The 22065-nt window shown below is 40.8% G+C and overlaps 1 protein-coding gene across 6 annotated transcripts; it reads right to left on the reverse strand.

Moving 5' to 3' along the window:
- Positions 1-242: 242 nt before the first annotated feature.
- Positions 243-21399, reverse strand: bicd1a (bicaudal D homolog 1a). Of its 6 annotated transcripts, XM_017033296.2 has the most exons (11): positions 21298-21363; positions 20807-21188; positions 10593-10805; positions 7685-7837; positions 6998-7495; positions 5229-5618; positions 4369-5133; positions 4119-4270; positions 3826-4036; positions 2416-2501; positions 243-1818 (listed from the first exon to the last, which is right to left on the reverse strand). In XM_017033296.2, the coding sequence occupies exons 2-11, from the start codon at positions 21023-21025 to the stop codon at positions 1710-1712; spliced, it is 2796 nt and encodes a 931-aa protein (XP_016888785.1). In that variant the 5' UTR covers positions 21026-21188; positions 21298-21363; the 3' UTR covers positions 243-1709. The 6 variants fall into 6 exon arrangements, with proteins under 6 accessions (XP_016888785.1, XP_016888788.1, XP_024912186.1 ...); XM_017033299.2 differs by having other exon boundaries at positions 2416-2491; positions 20807-21398; XM_025056418.1 differs by having other exon boundaries at positions 20807-21398.
- Between the last annotated feature and the right edge of the window lie 666 nt (positions 21400-22065).

The following is a 22065-nucleotide window of genomic DNA, read 5'->3' on the forward strand; positions in this document are numbered from 1 at the left end:
TTTGACCGTAACAAGATAAGGAACTGTAATTCTTTAGTTTTGCCGTTGTTGTTTTCAAACCGTAACAAGATAAGGAACTGTACTTCTTTAGTTTTGCCGTTGTTGTTTTCACACTTAAAAAAATAAAAAAGACATATTAATACCTCTGGATTAGTCACCTCTGAATATTTACCACCAACGTGGTTAATGATCAGTTACAGTTAACTGTACTTTTTAACTCACACAAGGTCACGCAAAAATTCAAAGACAGGCTTTTATTTTGTGTCAATTTCAATTTAAGACTCATTTTAAAATGAGGAAAACATTTGTAAAACCCACCGAGGATCATCACAGTCCTGTCAGTCATTTTAAACATCACTGCAGCCATCAGAGCTTACTCACTAACGCAGGTGTTAGATGTTGTTCTTACCACCACAGGTTAGTTAAACATTCTTTTGATGCCGACACAACAATGACATATGTCCACAGTCACAGAGGCTAAACAGACTCTTCCCGTTTTACAGAACAATTCTTTTTCCTTTCGATCAGTCGTCTTTACAACACAGTTCTATGATGTTCGCCATCGTCGCACCCTTGTGGCAAAAGTGAAGATAATAATACTTAAGAGAAAATGGATGAAGGGATGGGACTTCAGTTGTGGAATTAATGTCAGAAATTGCATATCCCAAGGCTCTTGCTGTCTTCTTCTTGTCAGTCTGCTGGTTAGTTCATGGTGAAGGGTATAATTGATGCAAACATGATCAGGTCCAGACTTCAACTGATTCCACTGCTGTATTGCTGTGAAGTCTACTGCAAAATTGTGCTTGAACAAGAGATCAGGAGATTTGAACTGAAGATATAAGGAGTTTGAACCAATAATCTGATTGACAAAATAAATGGCTGAGGATATGACAGGTAAATTCATCAATCTGCTATACTGTGATACTAGTTTTATATCCACCATAATGTTGACACTGAGGTGATAGTAAATGTTTTTGCTGGAAACCATTGTGGTCATCTTCGACTTGTCACTCCGTAGTCAACCTGCGCAAATCACGTCTCCTCTAAAACCCTAGCTCTAGTTCTCATTTTACATTTTACCCTGGTGTCACAGGCCACATCTCTACAAAATAAAAACATATAATGTAAAAAAGGTTTTAAGAAAAATGAACAAAGGCATTCCCAACATGTCTACCCAACAGAATCGTAACAAATATTTTTTTCTGCAAAAGCTTTTTGCAAAGTTGAAAGCTAAATAAATAAACATTATTCTATCATATTCACACACATTAAATACAATTACAGTAAGGCCAGGGCAGTCCAGTTGTGAATCAGTTGTCATTTCCAATGACAGTTTTGTTTGCATTGTTTAGTGGAGTTCCGTCCTGATAATGGACAAATAAACCCGAATGACCCTGTAATAAATACCTCAGATCCTCCTCACAGATAATACGCAAATAAATAGTCAATAAGTTATCAATAAATACTGGTAGTAAATCCCATCATTTCTCTGGCTGCTTTGCCTCAGTCCATTTCATCAGCAGGACAAAATGGTACTTCCAGAGAAGATGAGAACTTTCTGTTCTAAATCGTCCGGCACTCGGAGTTGGGGCGTGGGAGTCACGTTAAGCACCAGGTTAGATAGAACATTGGTAGAGATAAACGTAAGGATGTTCTGTCTGTCTGTCTGCACTGTAAAGCACAGCGCCTGGGGCTGAAGCAGGTTGAGTTCAGGGTGGATGGGGTTGTTGGACCACACCGTTTGGAGGATCACAAGGGGAGAAAAGGTTACTGATGCTGGAGAGTAGTTCTTGGTGTTCCTTGTTTTCAAATTTAGGACTGTAGAGGAAAATAAGATAGAAGAATCTTATCTTAAGAAACTCAGTGAGTATTGGACTGCAGCTGATAGAGTAGAATACTGTGGCACATGAAAGAATACTAGAAAGAAATACCACCTCTGTAAATATTTGGCTGTACTAAGTACTGCCAGTAACATTAAAATGAAAACATTAAACTGTAGCAAAAATGAAGACAATACCAAACAATTAGACAAAAGAATTCCAGTTGTTGGTTAGTGAGGTGTTAGTGAGAATACTCCAGACAAAGACCACCATTTTTTGAGTGGTGTTTGCATTGTTGCTTATAATGTGTAAATAAATAAACAATAATTAAAAGTGCAAAATGATCATGCAAACCAGCACATGCAGTATGAACCAGATGTCGCTCCAACTGTTCAAAACATACTGTGGTAAAAGGGTCTTAAAAGACTTAACCATCTTATCTAATGAAAACATGCAGGTTAACAGCTAAGGACAGCCGTGAATTTGAGCTAGGTTGCTAGAAATTGAGACAGAAACTAACTAACTAGACAGCTGATAGACAGACAGATAGGCAGACTCTATTTCTACCGTTCCGGCAGGTTCTACATCTTGTTACCTGCAGGCTAAGGAGGCTCTCCCTCGCCTCAGTTGTGGGGAGAATGTCGGTACTGAGGCAGCAGGCTGCTGACAATCTACAAGAAACTGATAAATTAGACAGATATACAGAGTGGTGACACTCGGGGTGAGACAAATGTACAAAGAACAAAGGGGAGGGGAACGACAGGAAAAGACCTGCCACATTTTTTGACACTACTGCAATTTTAGCCATCATACTATCACGTACACATAACATCGTGGAGCTTTTTATAGCTGCATATTCTGTTTGTGGAAATCTGATACATGTTTATGTCATGTGACCAGCTCCACAACCAACACTGCAGTAGAACGTTACAGGGCCATAGAGACAACGTTGACATTGTGACAAATACAAATGCAGTATTGCACACATTTGTGAAGCACACAGACAGACTGACGCTGATGACTGATACTGAACAATCCAGTCCTCAACTCAACTAAATACCTGTAACTCTATTTTACAGGTTCACCAGAATATCACCTAAACCTATACCATACAGTTAACCATAAATAAATAAAGATAGGACTTGTTTACAAATAAAAAGTATGACAGCAGAGAAGAAGGGAAATGTAATCAGACACTGTCATCAAGTGTCGAGGTGGAAGGACTACAGTTGTGATGTGTTCAGAAATATAACCTAGTCCTGGGGTCTGTTTGATTGAAAAAGTAATTATCAACCCAAAATATCACAAGTGGATTGCAAGAGGGGTGGAATTTGAGCTGAAGTATGCTTAAATGTAAAGAGAAGAAGGCTGGACTCTCATCCTGGTGGACGACATGTGAGAAATAGTTTTGATTAACACACCTTTTAAAAAACGTTCACATGTGATCACGGTGATCATGAAAATATTCTCTCTCTCTCTCTCTCTCTCTCTATATATATATATATATATATATTACATCATGAAAAAATTACTTGATTTACTTAATTAAAATTGAATATAACAGTTTGCAATGTAGGAAAAAATCCTCTTATATTCTCATATGTAATTTACAGTATTTGCCACAACGAGGCGCTGTTGGATGTTGAAAAATATACTGCAGCTATTTTTTTGTGCCTGGCTTTCAAATTGTCGTACTTTCTAGACACCATAAGAGGGTGTGGCAGGAATATTTTGAAAAACATTTTTTTTTTTAGAAAAGTCCCTAATGTCAAAAAGTTAGGGTTTACATTTGTTATGAGTGATTAATTTTACCCCTATTACTCCCATCCCCACAAATAACATGTTTTTCTGAATTCTTAAGTTAGTCAACCAACAAGTCAAAGTAAGATGAAGAGTTGAGTTGAAGCTCAGAGCTAGATTGTTTCAGACATGAGGATGAACTGGTGCGTGACTCAGCTTAGGGCATGGACACAAACTACAGTACAAGAGCACTTATGTAACTTACTTTGGGTGGACTACTTTTTATCTTGGGCACTTTAGCACCGCGGCCTCTGTGGATCTGCTCATGGTCAAACTCCAGATCCTCCAGGCGTTGGGTCAAAGCTAACTTCTGTTGAATAGCCATACGGAGAAGGGAGTTCAACGTCTTCTTCTCATCCTCTGCCGCAGCCAGCTGTCTCTGCATCTCGTCCAGCTGGGTGACATACTCATCACACCTGAGAGGAGTGAGATACACAGAAAAATGTATTATTTGCAGTATAATATGCAGAAATAAAATTTCCCAGTGTGACGTTTTACCTCGTGGCAAACATGGCCCTGAGAGAAGAGAACTTTGCCGCATCTTCTTTGAGAGCCTTCAGCTCATTCCTCAGCTTCATCATTGTCTCTGTCACCATGCACTTTTCATTCTCATACTTGCTTTTTAAATTAGCCAGTGCAACCTCTGCAGTCTACAACGAAGGGGAAAAAGCATTTCACTTTCAGTAACCAAGGAAACTGTATTTTTTTATCTTTTTGCAATGTACTGAGAAAAAAACAAGAGCTTCACCTGTTTGTTGGCTTTGAGCACCAGCCTGAGGGTGGCTATCTGCTCTCTCTTAGTGCTGATCAGAGACTTGAGTTTGAGGATCTCCTCCATGCATGACTCTTTGTCCTTGTCAAACATCGGTGCGAGTTCTCGGGCCGCTGCTCTCTGCTTGGACAGTTGCAGCGAGCGGTCAACAGCCTTCTGGAGGTGCTTGATCTGGTCTTTGATGATGGCATTGAGGTTGTAGATATTCATGGGCTCTTTCCTCAGATCTCCTCCCGCCTCTGAGGGCAGCGGGGACGAGCAAGGTGAGACACTGATACCTGGAGAGGAGGTGAGGTTACGTGTCGGGCTGCTATGGCAGGATAGTGGAGAGTCCACAGTGTGGCCTGTCCCCTCATTGTGATAGGCCTCCTTAGAGGGGGAGTCCATTGGACTCCGGGGACACTCAGAGGAGCAGGCCGCAGCCACGGCAGCCAGGCGTCGGGCTAGCCGAGGAGAGAGTAAAGCCCTGGGATCGTCTGAGCCTTTCAGGCTGCCGCTGCGTGTGACCCGGCTCTGACGGTAATAGTCCAGCATGACGCGGTTGGGTGTCTCATTGTTGCACAGACAGACATGGTGATACAGCTGTGCCAGCTCTTCACTGAAGGTCACCAGCTCGTCCTGTGCTGCGTTCAGCATGCTCTGGCTCTCTGTGGCCATGTTGGTGGACGCCCTGAGCTCTGCCTCCAGACTTGAGACTCTCTCCCGACTCTCACGGCTACAGCGCTCCAGAAGAGTTACCTGCTTAGAAGATAACAGATACAAACAGATAGAAATGTTGAATGATGCAAAAGGAAAACAACAGGTACAGCAACGTACTCGGTTTAACAACAACAAACCTGTTCACTGAGCGTCTGGACCCTGTCATCACTTTGGTTGTCTCCATGACCCTCCACAGCCTGGTTATACTTCTCCTTCAGGGCCTTGAGCTCCGCCTTCAGGTCGATCACCTCCGTCACTGCCACCTTGTACTTACACTCTAGTATTTCAAACCCGTGGATGTCGCAATCATGTCCATTTGCTGGCGGTGACCCTGTCCCTCCATCGGGCTTTTCACTCTCATGTGAGTTATCGAGCTCCTTATCTCCGTTGATGCCTTTCATGGCATTGACGTGTTCCGTGAGGCGATGCAGCCGCTCGTTCTGCTCCGTCAGGGCGCCCTGGGTGTGCTGCAGCTGGGTCTGGGACTCCTGCAGGTTCATGAGCAGGGCTGCCTTCTCACGCTCCACCTGCAGGTTGGGAGAACACATGCAAACATAAACAGTTCATCCAGACCATATTTTTGTACGGCACTGATACCATCAGTTCCGCTACAGAGATTCCTCGGTTCATTCATTCATACAGTGTTAAAACACAGAGATTGTATCTGCTACAGAGATTCCTTGGTTCATTCATTCATACAGTGTTAAAACAAGGCTTTGTTTACATTGACCAGTTGTACCCCATACACTGGATTGTGCTGCATTTCAATCAGTGTTGTGTGTTTTCCTACTTGAATTCAACGTCTCGTTGCAGACGTTGCTGGTTTATTAAATCACTCCGACGATGTCAGCAGTTTGGAAGTATTTTTAAATCTGGCTCTGCTAACTCAGCTAACATCAGGAACCTAAATGAGCTGCCACACTGTATCGATGAGTAAATTAACAGAATCACAATGAGTACAGAGAACCGATCACATGACGAGTGATATGCACTAATAGTTCTGCAGCTTTATTTATTATTAATATAATTTAGCAAGAAATTAAAGTCTGACTTTGGCTCGCGTATAAATGTTTTTTTTTCTGTAATATCAAACCAGTTACAGAATATTGATTAAGGACTAATTGTATTTAGTCAGAGAGGCACACTGCTAACACAGCAGCCACTGATCCAATTATTTGTTTACCCGTGCGACTCAGCAGGGGGAAAATGCATTGTAATTATTTAATTTGATTTTAGCATGATTGTGATTTATTGACGTCATGTGTGCTTCAAAGACACCAAGTACTACTTCGTTGAAATATTACAGTACTGCAGTCACTATCCATATCAGATATTATATGACATGACAATAGTGAAATGCAAAACAAGGCATTTGTAAGATTTGGGAAAAAACTTTATTTACAAATATATACTGCAAATACATGTAAAGGGAGTGTAAAAAAAGTGTTCAGTGTTCCCTGGACTTTTCTTCTGATTATGAAATTAAGCAATATGATAACACTGAAATCAATGAACCAAAGGCTGCTAGGAATAGGATGATGGTGACCTGTTTGTGCTGTATGACATGAAGTCTAGACTGACTATTATTTGTGTGTATATATGTATATATAAATATAATGTACATTTTATTTCAGTAGGGACATTTTACGTCTTATGTCTTATGTTTTTATTTATATTAATCTTAAAGGTTAAAGGGTTAATCCGATTAGTCTCATTAACTAGTATAGTATAACTAGTATAATTAACTAGTTTAAGGATTATGGAGGGTTTTCTCAGGTATTGTGAAACAACATTACAATGAAGAGATTATCTTATCTTTATTGCAAGTTTTAGATTGGTAAACAAAAAAGTTGATTTACTGTGTTTACTACGTTTGCTTAAAGACTTTTTTAAAAACATTTCTTACCTGCAGCAGCTGCTGTTTGAGTTTCTGCATCTCTGACAGGTTGAGTTCACTGAACAGGTCTGGGACAGGGTGCTGAGCTTCACCTTTGCGACCCTGGCGATACTCTGCATTAATCTTAGTCAGTCCCGTGCCTGTGTGAAGGTGACCATTGCGCCAGTTGCTGTCCTCATTATTACCGTTAGCAGCAGTGTTGGTGCTGCTGTTGGTGCTGTTGGTCCCGTTGGTCTCCTCTGGGAACTTCAGACCCTCGACACCAGTGACGGTGAGCGCCAGATGGGCCCCTGCTCCGTACACGCTGTCACTCAGGCAAATGTGGTGGGCGAGTTCCTTTCTCAAGTTGTTCTTATGCTCACGCTCGCTCTTCAGAGAGTCCAGGGCCTCCTCTAACTGTCCCTGAGAGATGTCTTTGAGACGTAGTGCGTCTTCAAGTTGGCTGTTGAGGAGCACAGTTTCTTCTTCCAACACCTTGATTTCATGTTTCAGTCCCTCATATTCAACCTGGGGACAGAAGGACACAGTATGTTGACTTTTGCTAAAAGACCAGAATGTCAAACAGTGCAGATACAACAACTTATACTAACACGTTTTCATATTAAGACTGAGATTCTACAGTACAGCAAATACAAGACAGACTGTTGGACAGTGTGGACTGAGTGGACAGGAGTCATAATCAGTCTTCAAACTGACCTGGTTTTGTTTCAGTGTTGAGACCAGCTTCTGCAGTGTGATGTTTTCTTCCTCCAGCTCAGTGTAGTCCTGCAGAAGTCTGGTCTCTCTGAATTTGTACTCCTTTATCTCCTCTCTCATCCTGGTCCTCTGTAACTCCAACATCTCATTGCTCTAAAAGGGAGAGAAGAGTGGTACGAAGAGGGTAGAACGATGAGAATCACTTTCATAACAGGAAATATGCAGTGCAGTTTTTAAGATTTAAAGCTCTCATAGAATTCTGACAGACACTTCATCCTAATCATTTGGCCACAGCAGGTTTAAAAGTCGGAGAGTTCACCAGTCCATCAAAGAATCAGACCAACACATGTTCCTTCTCACATTTACAGCTATGATTAAGTCAGAGGAAACAGTTAACATGACAATGAGGAAACAAGTTGGAGACAGAAATCATACAGAAAGGTTGCTGTTAGGCAGGAACACTAGTCACTCTTCCACTGTGAGATTCCTGATAATAAGTCAGCAGCCTCTCCCTCCATGAACACACAGTCTGGAAGACTCACACCTCTCCAAAAATAGACAGTGAATCATCAGTCAGCAGGCTGCACTACAGGAGAATCATATGATAAAATATGCTAAATACCAGCCATACAATCTGTGCTCACCAAACCACACACACAACAGGTCCTTCATTTAACACATTTACTAATAAATTCAAATGGAATCATTTTTGCAAAATGAACGCTACAGAAATTTTATATGAAATAGCAGAACTGCACAGATAAAAAACATTTATGAATATGAAGGGAGAAAATTATTCAGTACAATACTGAGCCAAAACAGACGGCTGATACGAAAGGAAGAATGTTGAATAATAAAGAATGAGTAGAGTACGTGTGTGTACTTCTCTCACTGCAGTGCTCCTGCAGCGCCCTGTACATATGGCAGAAGTGCTGACCCACAGACAGTGTGATACTCTCTCAGGAGGAAGGAGCTCGCCCAGCACAGACACATGAAGCCTTTCAGGGATTTAAACCTCCACAATCTTTATATATTTATGTGTGGGGGTGGATGGGAATTTTAGAAACTAGCAACTGGAGGTAAACTAGAGATCGTTACGCTTGACTGAATCTGTTGTGCCAGGGTTGACAGCAGCAAACAAATCGAAACAGAGAGAGGACACATCAGTATTCTATACACAGTGACTTTCTCTGCTCATGTCTCCACTAAATAATCCCATGGTGAGTCTCTCCCCGCTTTTTCCCATGTTGATAAAGATTTAATAATATATAACAGGGGTCCAAAACCTTTTCTGCAATTCTCATTGACCAAAGGAAAAAAACAACAAATCAATAGCAGTTCCGCTTCGTGGGAAAGAGAGACTGACTGGAATTGGCTAATTTTCCTGCATGACCCACTGCACTTAAAAATGAGTTTGCACTTGAACTCTCAATAATTTTGTAGGTACTGAACATCTTATTTGAGGCTCGAGAACAAAGCTGAAAGACACTTTACTATTTAGTTTATGCTCTCAATTGAATTGAATTTGAACCAGCAAAAATCAGTATCTGCAAGTCACACAATCAAAACTCAGAATACTGAAACTGGATGTTGGGCCAGTCCGTGCACCCCACTTTGAGAATTACTTATATTATAAAAAAATCGCATACATGCTCTTGAACTATTGGTTCAAAGCCTGATTCTGACCATTCCTTCCTTATGTAAAAACAGCTTATTTAGGGTCCAAGCAGCAGCTGTCAGGACGGGGGTGATGTAAATATTGGCCTTGAGCCAGCCGAGGGGCAGAGCTCCGGCCCACCCCCTGACCTGATGCTCACAGAACTACGGTAGCGACAGCTCTGACACATCAGTGAAACACTGGCAACCGTGGCAGACGTCCAGGCATGTCGTTTTCATTACATTCATCATCCTGAGTGCTGGAGCCCGGCTACGGGAGGGACATACAAGTGTCCCCACCCCCCCCCACCTCCCGCCCCACATGATGGATGTGGACACATTCCTCAATCGTCCTATAACTTTCATCATCTGGGGCCAATCATCTCAGTACATCTTCATTACTGTCCTGGTGAAAATGTGTGCAATGCTTTTAAAAACATTATCAATGAATTCCCCTTTTAGAAAAAAAAAACTAAAAATGATGCAAACAGGTTTTTTTTTTGCTTTTAGGCAAAGATGGTATGATTGAAGCAAAAGCAGAGTAGACGGTAAATGTCATCCGACTGTAAATTGACAACAGCTATTTTGTTTCATAATACTGAATATCCATTGTAAAGTAGAGTGTGTTTTAATGTGGACAACTGAGTTGTAAGGCTTCACCCTAGTTCCAAACACAAACCCCGTCAAACACATTTTGCTAATGAAGTTGCGTGTGCTGTGGTTGAAGTGTTGCTGTGTGAGGACGGTGCTCGGCTCACTCTGTCCTCCACATATGTCCAGCTCAGGGCATTTCACTTATTTCCCAGCTTAGCAACAGATGTACTCCTCCAATGGGGTCACGACCCTGTTGTTTGACTCCTGCTTCTGTGTCACTGAACATATTGGCTGCAAACAACTATACATGCATGAAGGCATGCTATTGCTGACTCCAGCTAATCTGCGCCACACTGCTTTCTTTACTGAGATTGCAAAACATTTACAAGAATAACCCCCATGTTTTTTTAAACATTTAAATGAAACAATTACTATGATTTCCAAAACACATTGGTGCAATTACTCTCTCTCTCTCTCTCTCTCTCTCTCTATATATATATATAGCTTGCACATGCAGCTAATAATACTCCACGCTGATATACTGTTTTGTCATATATATACTATATTTTGTCATATAAGACTAATACCCAGTATCTCTCTTGCTTTGTCAATGACTTATCATTAGGTTTCTGACTGATGAGTTCAACAGCTCATTTACCTCTCGCAGCTCTTGCACAAGCATGTTGAGGCGCTCATTTTCCGCCTTGGAGTTGGAGGCCACGGAGCGACTCATTGTCAGCTCGGTCTGCAGCTCCAACAGGCGGCTGGTGTAGTAGGCCTCCTTGGAGGCAGATTCTTGAAGCAGCGTCTCCTCATTGCTCTCCCCGTCCTCTGCCACTTTGCGCTGGTTGGTGTAGGCCTGGCCAAACGCCTGCAGAGAAGGAGAGCATGTAGTTAGATACAGTAGATATGATCCAGATGCTTCCATATCTGTGGACAAGTAGAGTAAATCTGTCATAGATGCATGTGTTTACTGTCTTTCTCTGAGGACTGTAGAGACTATCACTGAGACAACTGCTTTCCTTCTTTGTGGTTGCTGTTTCACCATGATCAATAGAAACACTGTTCCAATTTTACTGACACAGGTTTTCACAACACTGACAGCTGACTTGTCGCGATGAAGGACGGTGGACCTGATGAAGATCATTGCAGGGAGGGGAGAGAAACAGGCCTCTAAAGGCCACGGTAGATCAGTGGAACAAATGGACCAGCGCTGTGTCTACTGACTTATTTCCTTTATTTATAATTTTACTCTTCAGTAATATGCAAAATATGGTAATAAAAAAACACAGTGGACTCAATGTGAGTGACAGGCTCTTTGTAAAGTGCCTATTGATTTGTAACCATGTGAAACTGTAAACAATACTGTACATCTGGTTATTAAAGAACGCAGTTCCTGGACAGAGTTACTCGAGAAAATCGACCCTGCATCCTTAATCATAACGGCTCCATTTTGAACTAGGCATATTAATAATTCACAAACGCAGCCTCATGAATCCCATGCCGCTCTACAGTAGCAACTTTTCCATTTTAAATGAATTATTTATAAGCAACAGGCAAGCTTTGTTGGAGGAAAATGCGACCTTCAGTGTCCAGCTGTTCTGTTCTTACCACCACAGTCTTTGTCGTTGTTGCTGATCATTTTTATTATTACTTTTTTTTTCATTTTAAGGCATTTATTGTTCCACTAGTGCAGTAAAGGAAGTGGGTTTAAACAGGAGGGGCTGCATTATTAACCATAGTGATGACAAGAGTCACGGTGATGAGAGATGAGTGAAGTGAAGGCCGGCCACAGTCAATGACCACATACTGTATGTCTGTCACAGGAGACCGGCTGTTTCAACAATCGGCACCAAAAGTGAAACACCAGACAACAACACCGTCCTTTCACCGTCTTCAAGCTCAAACAGCTGATGTTTCTGCAAACACACATTTTAACTTACTGAAAAAAACCCCCCAGATAAATATTTTGTCAACCAGCCCGCGGAGGATTGCCAATATATCAGGAGTATTTATATTTAAATAAACACAGTTTCTCCCGCTTTGAATTGCAAATATAACTTCAAGCATGTAAATAACAGGCCGTTATAGACTTGTCATTCTCCATATGTACTTTGCTGCCACGCTACCCACTGCCCTCGCTCACTCTCTGGGGCACAGTGTGATTGTGGTGAATGATGAAGTGGGAGGGCTGCAGGAACAAAACAGCTAATTAATTCCAATGACACAATGCGAACGACGCTCCAGATAAAGAGCTTCCAATGGTTTTCTGGGCCTCTCACAGCAACAGCTGAGCCTCACAGGACGAGAGAAAGTGTGAAAATCTGTCCCTTTGACGTCCAGCTGCTGACCCTTAGGCTCTTAAAAAAGGAAGAAAACAGCTATTATTTTATTCACTATTTTTACCATCTGGGTTTTTAAGCTTGCCACTGCCTGACTGTATTTGTTTACTAGCAGGTTTAAAAGAAAAGACTAATTGTTTAACGTAGGTCAATAGTTGTTTTATGGCCACACGAGTAAAAAACACTAAACTAAATCGTACTTTTGGACCTAGCCTGCTGCATACAGCAAACCACAGTGAGTGACGTTGGCTTTAGACAAGACACTGGGACATAGGACAGGGCCGTCCTGTCCTAGAGTTTTAATAACACGTGGACAGCTCTTTATTTTTCTGACTAATTACGTGAAGAGCCCTGTAATAATGATGGATACAATAATAACAGTGATCGATCTTCATTGTTTCATTCTGTTTCTGTGAATGTGTGCTAACTGGTGAATATAATGTTCAAGGCACAAAATAATGACAGAGGATTAAAAGCAATTACCCTTTGTGTAAGATGACTCTACTAATTGGAATCTGGGCCTGAATCACCATAATATATTCAATATATTCTGCCTGGATGGATAAAGTCCAGACAATGAAGTCAACCTCCTGTGGAGATTCATCCCTCAAGCCATGGAGAGAGAAAAACACACAACTGCTGCCCCAGTAAGAGAGGAGGAATGTGTCTGGGAGTGTATAACCCTGAAATCCATACTTTTCTGCTGCACTCCCTAATGAGGAGCCAGGGGAGCGCCTGCAGGTGTGTGATTCCACGGTGTGTGTGTGAGAGATGCTATTTTTTACACTCGTAAAAAAAAGGAATAAAAAGAGTATTATTCTCACAGTAGCAACATGCTGCAAATATCATTTAAATGCATGAATATATATATATATATTTGACTTGTTTAAGTTTGTGCAGAGTGATAGACTAGTATCTGTCATTTATGTAGCCCACCTTCACCAACTGACTAGGATTAATAAATAATTAAAATACATCTAAAGTGCATACATGATATCAACAATAACGATGTCATTTCAAGTCGAATTCCTCTGGAGCTTCATGTTGATATATTTGTGTTTATGTGTGTGTGAAAGAGTACATGCACAACAGTATTGTGTGTGGAGTTTTATACTGGGATATGGATGGTCTGAAAAAAATCTGACTCCTTGTACCACAAACCCCTTACTGCAACGTGGAGGCTGGAGAACAAGTCAAATTAAAAAATGAAAATAAAAACATGTAAATAATTCAAAACAAGAACACGGCCTCAGAAAGCCGTACATAATTCAACAAAAGACAGCAATGAAAACACACGAGAGTCAGAGGGCATCATGGGAGACTTCAACCTTCAGTCACAACATCTAAGCATACATCAGCCTGTGGTGGAGACACACACAGCAATATATTTACAAATATCCTGTTTATATAACTCCTACATCTGACAGCCAGTCACAGTTCTGGTTATAGTTGAACATCCTACAATCAAAATATCTAATATCCTTAAGTATTTTTCAGTAGTAAATCCAAATCACTTCCATGACAACATAATAAAAAAGCTGTATTTTTTTACGAGGCATTTCTTCCGCGTATTTTGCCCTTTAACAAGGGCACAGAAAAATTCCTATGTCCATCTCAGCCACAGGGAGATCTGCCAAGAGTGGAGATCTGTCTTCCCTAACGACACACCAGCACATTTCCACAGTCAGCAGGTAGCTGTGGAAGCACAGTTTTATCCTATTAGAGTAACTGCTGTTGTAACTATTTAAAAATGTGGACATGAACACAAATATAATATACAATTTTCATTGTCATAAGATGTTAAGTTGCCGTAAATGTAAAGTTGGTTTGGATTTTAATGGTAGGTAGTTATTGTAAAACTGCTAACAGAATTATAAAGAATTGTTCAAGTTACATGAATAAATGTGAGTTTAGTACACTCATATCTGCTGACCAACAGTATAGTACTATAGTGGATATAATAACTATATTAGAGTGTAAAGTGGTTCATAGTAGTGAACAGTGTTCACATAAATCCACATTAGTGTCACATCTGCTGCTCCCTGTCTGATACAATCTGTAAAACAGGACATGGCACTGAAAGGCCTGTCAGGTTGCGGGGTTGAAGAAATGTCTCGTACAATACAGATTTGTTTGGCTCACGTCTACTTGAAAAGATGCCTGGACTCTGTCCTAGAATCTAGCACAATGCAGCGGCCACAGAGTCTGGATGAATAAACATTAAAGCAGGAAACCGAGGGCCAGTCGGGCACATGATTGGCTTCAGGGAGCTTCTTTACACGCCTCGGGTGTGAGTACTTAGAATTGATTTTTTTTTTTTTATATCCCATCATTTGTAAGTATGAGCAGCTGGTGTTTCTGGCACTCGTGTGTTTGAGCTAGCTCAATCTGTGTCAGTTGAAGTTCGCAGTCTCTCCCTCTGTCTGTCTCTCGAGTAGAATGTAAACAAGTGGAACACCAGGAACACATGGCCTCCTCCTGAGAACGCTTCAGTACACAAACTCAATCATACCCACGGCAATAGATGCTCTCAAGCAACTAAAAGTAAAATGGTATTATAAAATGTATCACCAATATGGATAAATATATATAAAGATTTCACCAAGTATACTATTTTATACGTTAATCAAAAATTATTGTTACATTTTGTGTAGTCAGGAAGCTGGAATGTGGGTGCTGTGCTGACTCACTTTTCATTTCCAATTCTCAGTATAGTAGACTTTAAGAATATAAAAACATTCCAGCCTTAATGTGAGATCGATCAATCTACAGCTCATTCCTCAGTCTCTTCTACAGCCATTTAATCCTTTCTCTGACGTGGACGTGGAAATACCCTTAATAATGATGATGTCAATGACAAAATAACGTGGACGTGTTTGAAAGCTTGCAGGCTGATTGGTATCGACCAACCACAGGATGGGAGTTGGGGAGACAGGGAGGGATTAAGATCACTCAGTCTTTTCTTATCTACATGCCTGTGGGGAATGATTAGCTGTTAGTGGTTCACCAAAACCAATCGTTTAAGATTCCATGTTATATATTTTATATATTAAATAACCCTAATGTCCCACTAATGAGGGGGCTACTTTTGCATCAGTCTACTTATCTTTAAATCAATTGCTTTCTACTCTTTATCTTTAAATGATCATGTGAGCGTCTCTATGAAGTTGGCTCCTATTTTGTAAGAGATGTTCCTGGCTTCATGGTCACTTTATTTAACGGTACCTGTCACCAGTCCGTACAGACTTCCAGGCCTTCCAGACTCCTGTCATGGAGGACAGGGTCCATTAAATATTTGAACTAGGGAATGATTTACACTCATCTAAAGCCTTAACTGGATAAAACTGACAAAGATGGACGCTCCGACCTTGGGTCTCTGTCACACACATTATAAGTGCATGTCTGGGTGTCACATACTCTGTCGTGCCAATGTACTGCTGCTACAATGCAGATGACAGACAGGCGTGTCTGACCTCTGTGGATGTTGTTTCCATGCAGTGTCCGTGGACATAATTGGCTCTGGTCAGTGAGATGAGAGGCTCTTCTCTTCCCCTTTTGCATGCACTGGTCCTTGTAAAGAATGAAACTCAAACTGAACTGTTCTGTCTGGACTCCACTGAGACTTGACGTAACTGATGCTTTAAAGCACAAATATTTAATTTGTGTGAACAATCAAAAGAACTATAAATAAACATACATCGATTGGCAGATGTTAGTCAATGCTTTTGGCAAAACAGGTGACTAATCAGTGTAACGACACATTTTAAATGGGGTGTTTGGGAAAATCAGGATCCAAGAGTGGGCTCTGGGGAGAGATGAGCAAACAACACGACCTTAAGGTGAAGGTCACGACTCTATCTTAGTGGCATTCAGCGTGAAACAGAAGTACAATTAAAATGGCATGTTGTCTGTCACGGCCCTAACTCACTGCAGTAACTGTACACAGCACACACACACAAACTGCAAAAAGGCCATTCACTTGCAGTATTTTTGATGGTTGACTCAGTTGTCTTGACCTGTTATATTTTTTTTATTAACAATATACGTTATTCACAGCAACACAAGTTGTACTGCAACAAAGCTTGCGATGTGATATATTTCACCAGATCAATGGATAATTCCCATTTTACTCCTTGGATGTGTGTGTTTGTGTGTGTAGGGGAGTCGTGTGAGGCCAATGGAAATGTGCAGAGGGGGAGGGTGACATGACTGTGAAGACAGAAAGGTAAGAACAGGGAGCAGCATCGTCTCATGAGGTATTGATTCATTCCTCCATCCATGTTCACTGACCTCCTGCAGACCCTGTTAATGTGAAAGAGCAGTAGGAGCGGCCACTCAGTAATGTATCCTTTTAGCCTGGCAGTGCAGATAAATTTACAACCAAACCTGCACTCTCTGTGATTGCTGAGCCGGAGTTGGCAGCTAGGTCTCTCTCTCTCACACACACACTAGAATATTTTGCAAAAAATATAAACTTTTCATTATTCTGTGCTGAAGTTCAGATCCATTTCTAGATGAAGGACAAACAGGCATTTAGAGGACACAAGGCCAGTGTTGTGGAGTTTGGAGATCAAACCAATGGGTCATTTCAACAGCGTAAATCATTAAACTGTAAGTAAATCATCAACTTACAAATATTGCACATTGCGCTTGGTGATATAAAAAAAACTTTTAATTTATCAGGTTAAGAAACTCAGCAGCATGGACTTCATTATGAGGCAATTGGGCTCATGCAAAATGACTTGGCGGGCCACAGTTGGTCCACTGGCCTTGAGTTTGACATGTGCTGTAAGGGATGACAATGAAATATTAACATTGCTGTGGCTCTCCCTAACACCAATCTGTGTTTGATGCATGGATCACTGGATGGAGGGATGGATGGATACTTGAAGTCAGAGAGAATCCTATTTTCAATAATATTTGCAGTATGTCGACAACAGAGTGACCTTTAACCTTGACTTAACTGGTGCCACTTAATCCTCATATGAAGTAGGTAGTTTCCAACATTAACACCCACATTTTTTTCACATATTAACTTAGGTCTTCCTCCTTCACCATTAGTCTCTGTGTTCAACTTTCTGTAAAGACATTGACTAAACAATAAAATGATCCACCAGTCCATCTACTGTTCATATGATTTCAGGCCTCATCAGCGTGATGATGACTTTGCTCCTCCTACTCTGCGGTAATAACATCCTCCTCCTCTGGCCTCTTGCTGTGGCCTATCTGAGTTTGATCTGCCCAGAGACAGCTCTAACAAGCCTGGGCCACAGACTAAGGGTGTCTCCCTGTGCAGTCAAGCAGAGACAAACACACAAACACATGGGATGTTGGGTAAAAGGGAAATATATGGGAAGACATTGAGTCAGTTGTCAACATATCTTTAGGCTTCCATTACATGTCTAGGTCTTACAACTCCACACAGCTCCAGACCATGACTTTTAAAGTCATGAAGAGAAGAGCTTTTTTACATTTGTATCTAATGTTTGATGACTTTGGATTGGACATAAAATGGTTAGCTGTTTTTTAAAAAAAAGCATTTGCATTCATTTATTATTTAAATTAGCAGACAAGATCAACAATCAATTTAAATTGAAATGTTGTGAAAAGAAACTTGAGAATCTAACCAAAGTGAATTCAATTCTACTAAATACGAATTATAAACCTGTGACATTTGCACTTCCATGATTGTTGTATTGGGTGTTAAAGGTCATAAAATGTACACTACCCTCATGAAACAGAAAATACAATCTATTGTCCATAAAGGTGGTGACTGTGTAATGGAGTCTTTGTATTGATATGTCTCTGGTCTGGCCAGTCCCAGAAGCAATCTCAATTTCTATTTTCTTTTTACATGACCTTTTCCTTTTTTTATTGTTATTATTACTCTGAGCTCAGGAGGATCTGATATGAAGTTACAGTAGTGGCAGCTGTGACACACATTGGAACTCATGATGAGAAGTGTGCAGCAGACAGTAGATAGTAACCAGAAATACAAGGAAAACGTAAACAGGATGCACAAAGGATGGTGTAGTTAGCAGATGACAGACCAACACTGCTGCTTCACTTTGATTTATAGTTACAGACCAGTGATGAAAAACACTTTTTTTTCACATTCACAATCCAATCTCCCATCTGAGCTTCTCCAACAATATCTCTACTTGTCTGTTAGGGTTGCTGGATCCAAGGTCGGAGGTAACACGGTGGTGAATCTTAAAAGGTTTGATAAGTCTTTTTACTAATAAAGGCACTGGCACAAAACAGCACCAGGTCGAACAAAGGAGTTGGAGGTTTCTACTTATAGAATCTTTATGTTTCTATAATGTACTGTAACATGCAGAGTGTTTCATGCCGTGAGTTCGACCATGGATATTATTAATATTTAATCTCACTTTAACAGTGGGAAGTCAAATGAGCAAGGCATACTAATGGAGGTTGCACAAACTCATATGGCAATTTTTATTATTTTATGTTATTTGTTCAATAGTTTTCCATCTTTTTATGCTATAAATAGAATACGGCATAATGTCTTAATTGGTTGTTTGACAAATATGTTGCACTTTTACATGTGTAATATTAGTGTTAGTGTGTTCTGCTTATGGCCAAAGTCTGGAAAGGTTTAGAACATAGCTATGAAAAGAAACATCAAGAAAACACAAAGTAAAAAAAAAAAAAAATTATAATTGGACACAATATAATTTTTCAAACCTTTTTCATAGTCTTTGACAGTTGATTAAACTAAATTTCACTTCTCTAGTTAGTCATTTTGCTATTGCACCAAAATATCTACTGTGAAGAAACAGATGGCACAGAAAAAAGGTGAGAAAAAGTGCTAAACACATGCAAACACACACACTCTGGTTTTTATGGGTTGTAAGGACTTTATGTATATAGACATAATGCTTCACATAATCCCTTACACCACGTTTCCCCAAATGTTTTTAGCTGCGCTGCCTATTTTGTACATTTTGGTAGATGGCTATTGTACTGCTGCCCCCACAGGTCGACACATTCACAGCTTTTCTATAATCCCTAAAAAAATGAATATTCTCACTGAAAAGGGAAAGATGTAGCACTGTAGAACTAACAAACCTTTGACCTGCCACAATAACGCTGTGCCCCACAAGGGGGTAACCACCCCCAAGTTTAGGAACCACTGCCTTATAAGGACAGCCATACCTAAACCACAAACACACAGAAACACACTCAGGTTGTCTCCTTTTGGTACAGACTTCTCTGTTTTTGTCCTGGAGCTTTAAATCGGCCTCTTTGCTATATACCCATATGCATTAAGTCCTGGGTTCAATTCCCAGAGGTATCACATACTTGGCACCTGCGAGGGGCAGCCCGTTGAAGAGAACGAGAATATAATGGAACTCTGAAGATTCATTTAGAGAGTGTTTAAAACACCAAAACCACTCAACAAAGTGACTTTAAAATAACAACTGGTGACAGTGGGTATTGATCTCTGTGGGCTACACTGGTGTGGAGAGAGCAGTGGGTTGTGATATGCTTACAGAATGCTGAGTTTACATTACAGAAATTGGGCTGTTGTGTGCACAACTCCATTGGACATCAGCAGTAAAGCTCCTGTTTTCTTTAACTTTCTGTTAACTTAATCTTGCAAGATGATGCAGGCCTGAAACTCCTGGGCCGGGGACCACTTCTGGCCCACAACCCCCACCTCCACATTTTGTCCGTGACTAGATGTAACTTATAACTTAATTTTTAAGAGGTATTTTTAATTTAAATTTCAATTATTATTATAAAAATCATTGAAGTGCAAGAATTTAGTAAAGTCCTTGCAGCAGTTTCTTAACCTGAGAAATTAAACGTTTTTATAATCAATCAAATAATAATCAATTGCAGAAAATGTATAAGTCTATTATGGAGTACATCTATACCAATGCTCCAAATCTTTTTGTTCCAAGGAGTGGCCAGCCAGTAGTCAGAGTCTGAATTACATATTATTTTAAATGATGGCCAGATTATCTTTAAATAGAGAGAGTCAATGGATATGACTGGATTTTCTTTAAGAGAGTCAATGAATATGACTGGATTTTCTTTGAATGAAGTAAATAAGTAAATGAGTAAATGTCCCACTGCGACCCGGTACCAAATGACCTATGGACTGGTACTGGTCTGTGGACCAGGGGTTGGGCACCCCTGATCTATACAGTATTCCATTTACAACCAGTTCTTTAAGGGGAACTGTATTGCTGATGTGGCCCTGGGTGAAAATGAGTTTGACACCCCCGATCTAGAATTGGAGTTTGAGAGCCCTGCCTAAGACAGTGGTAAAGTTCTTTTGTCACATTTTACCTGAAATACTGAAATTTGCAGGAACCCTGCAGGGCTTAAGACAACTCTCTGCTGGTCCCAGCCATCTAGCCTGGTCTTTTCACCCAGGTTTACAGATACTTCATCAGACACAGCGCAGTACATGAACACAACATCCCACATGAGCTGATGCAGCACCTGCCTCTGTCAGCGCCAAATCACGCTGGAGAAGCGCATCCATGCAGCCTACCTCCTGCATTTGTTCCAACTCATTCCTCAGAGCCTCCTGCTCGTTCTCCAGCTCGGCATACTTCTGTTTCAGAACCTGGTTCTCCTCCAGGACCACCAGACCACACTCGGCAGCTCGGATCTTTTCCCTGTTTGCCTCGGCCAGCTCCTCGGTGAGCCGCTCCACCTCTGCGCGGTACTCATCCACAGATTCCCCGCATCCTCCACCGTCGGCGGCCATCGCCCGTCTCTCCTTGTCCCTGTCCCTGTCCGATCCGAGCCAATGTGCGTCTCCCTGTCCTTCTGCGGTTCCCTTTGCCTCCCAGCAGCTCTGCACAGAGCCACAGCAGAAGCGGGCGGAGGCTGAGGGACACTGATGAGCCGCCCTCCTCTCTCTCCCACTCCTTTGAGATAGAAGTGGAAAAAAATAACTATCTCAAAGATTAAGCATATGTACATAAAGCTCTACAGTAACGTAACGAACAAAAAAATGCGTCCAAACATACTAACAACCTTCATATAGATGGAAGGAAGAAGCAGTACGGTTTAAATTTAGGTCAGTGTCTGCATGACACTCAGCAAAAATACTGAGCATCATTTCTGCTTATTTAGGGGAACAACAGCGCCATCTGTCGGCCTTATTAATTACAGCACACAGTCGACACGGTATTTGCAGAAAAAAACAAACTGAGCAGAGACGGAGCATTATATATATATATATATATATATATATATACATATAAACAAAATAAAACTAAAAATGTACAAAAATAACAAATCTTAAAACAGAACAACGTCAGTCAGCTCTATAGGATGGTGATCAGAAAATACCCTGGGTATTAGTACACAGCCTCAGTACTCACATACCTGTAAGTTGTTTATTGAATGTATAACACTATAATAGTTCTCATAATAATGAGACTTCCTATCAGTAAGTATTATGAGTTTATTGTGTAGTACTGCTGTAAAGGCAGTAAAAGGTTTTGTACTTGTGAATGTGAGCTCTTTTATAGGCCTTTAACCAGGTCTCTGCTGAATATTAAACTTCTGAGTAAACAAATATGAGGAAAGGAAGAAACGCTGCCGCCCCTCATACAATCATATAAGTGAATTGATTTATGAATTTGCCACAGGAGGTTGGTTTGGAACAGAAAGTGTTGCAACAAAAACACCAACAACAGTTTCCTGACTTTCAGGAAAAATTGCTTCACCTCAGCCCCAGAAATGAATGTGGTGGTAGAATATTCCCACCAGTCAGTGCTGCTGGACATAAAGCAGAAG

Source organism: Cynoglossus semilaevis, chromosome 6 (genome assembly GCF_000523025.1).
Source record: "Cynoglossus semilaevis isolate Cse_v1.0 chromosome 6, Cse_v1.0, whole genome shotgun sequence".
Lineage (NCBI taxonomy): Eukaryota > Metazoa > Chordata > Actinopteri > Pleuronectiformes > Cynoglossidae > Cynoglossus > Cynoglossus semilaevis.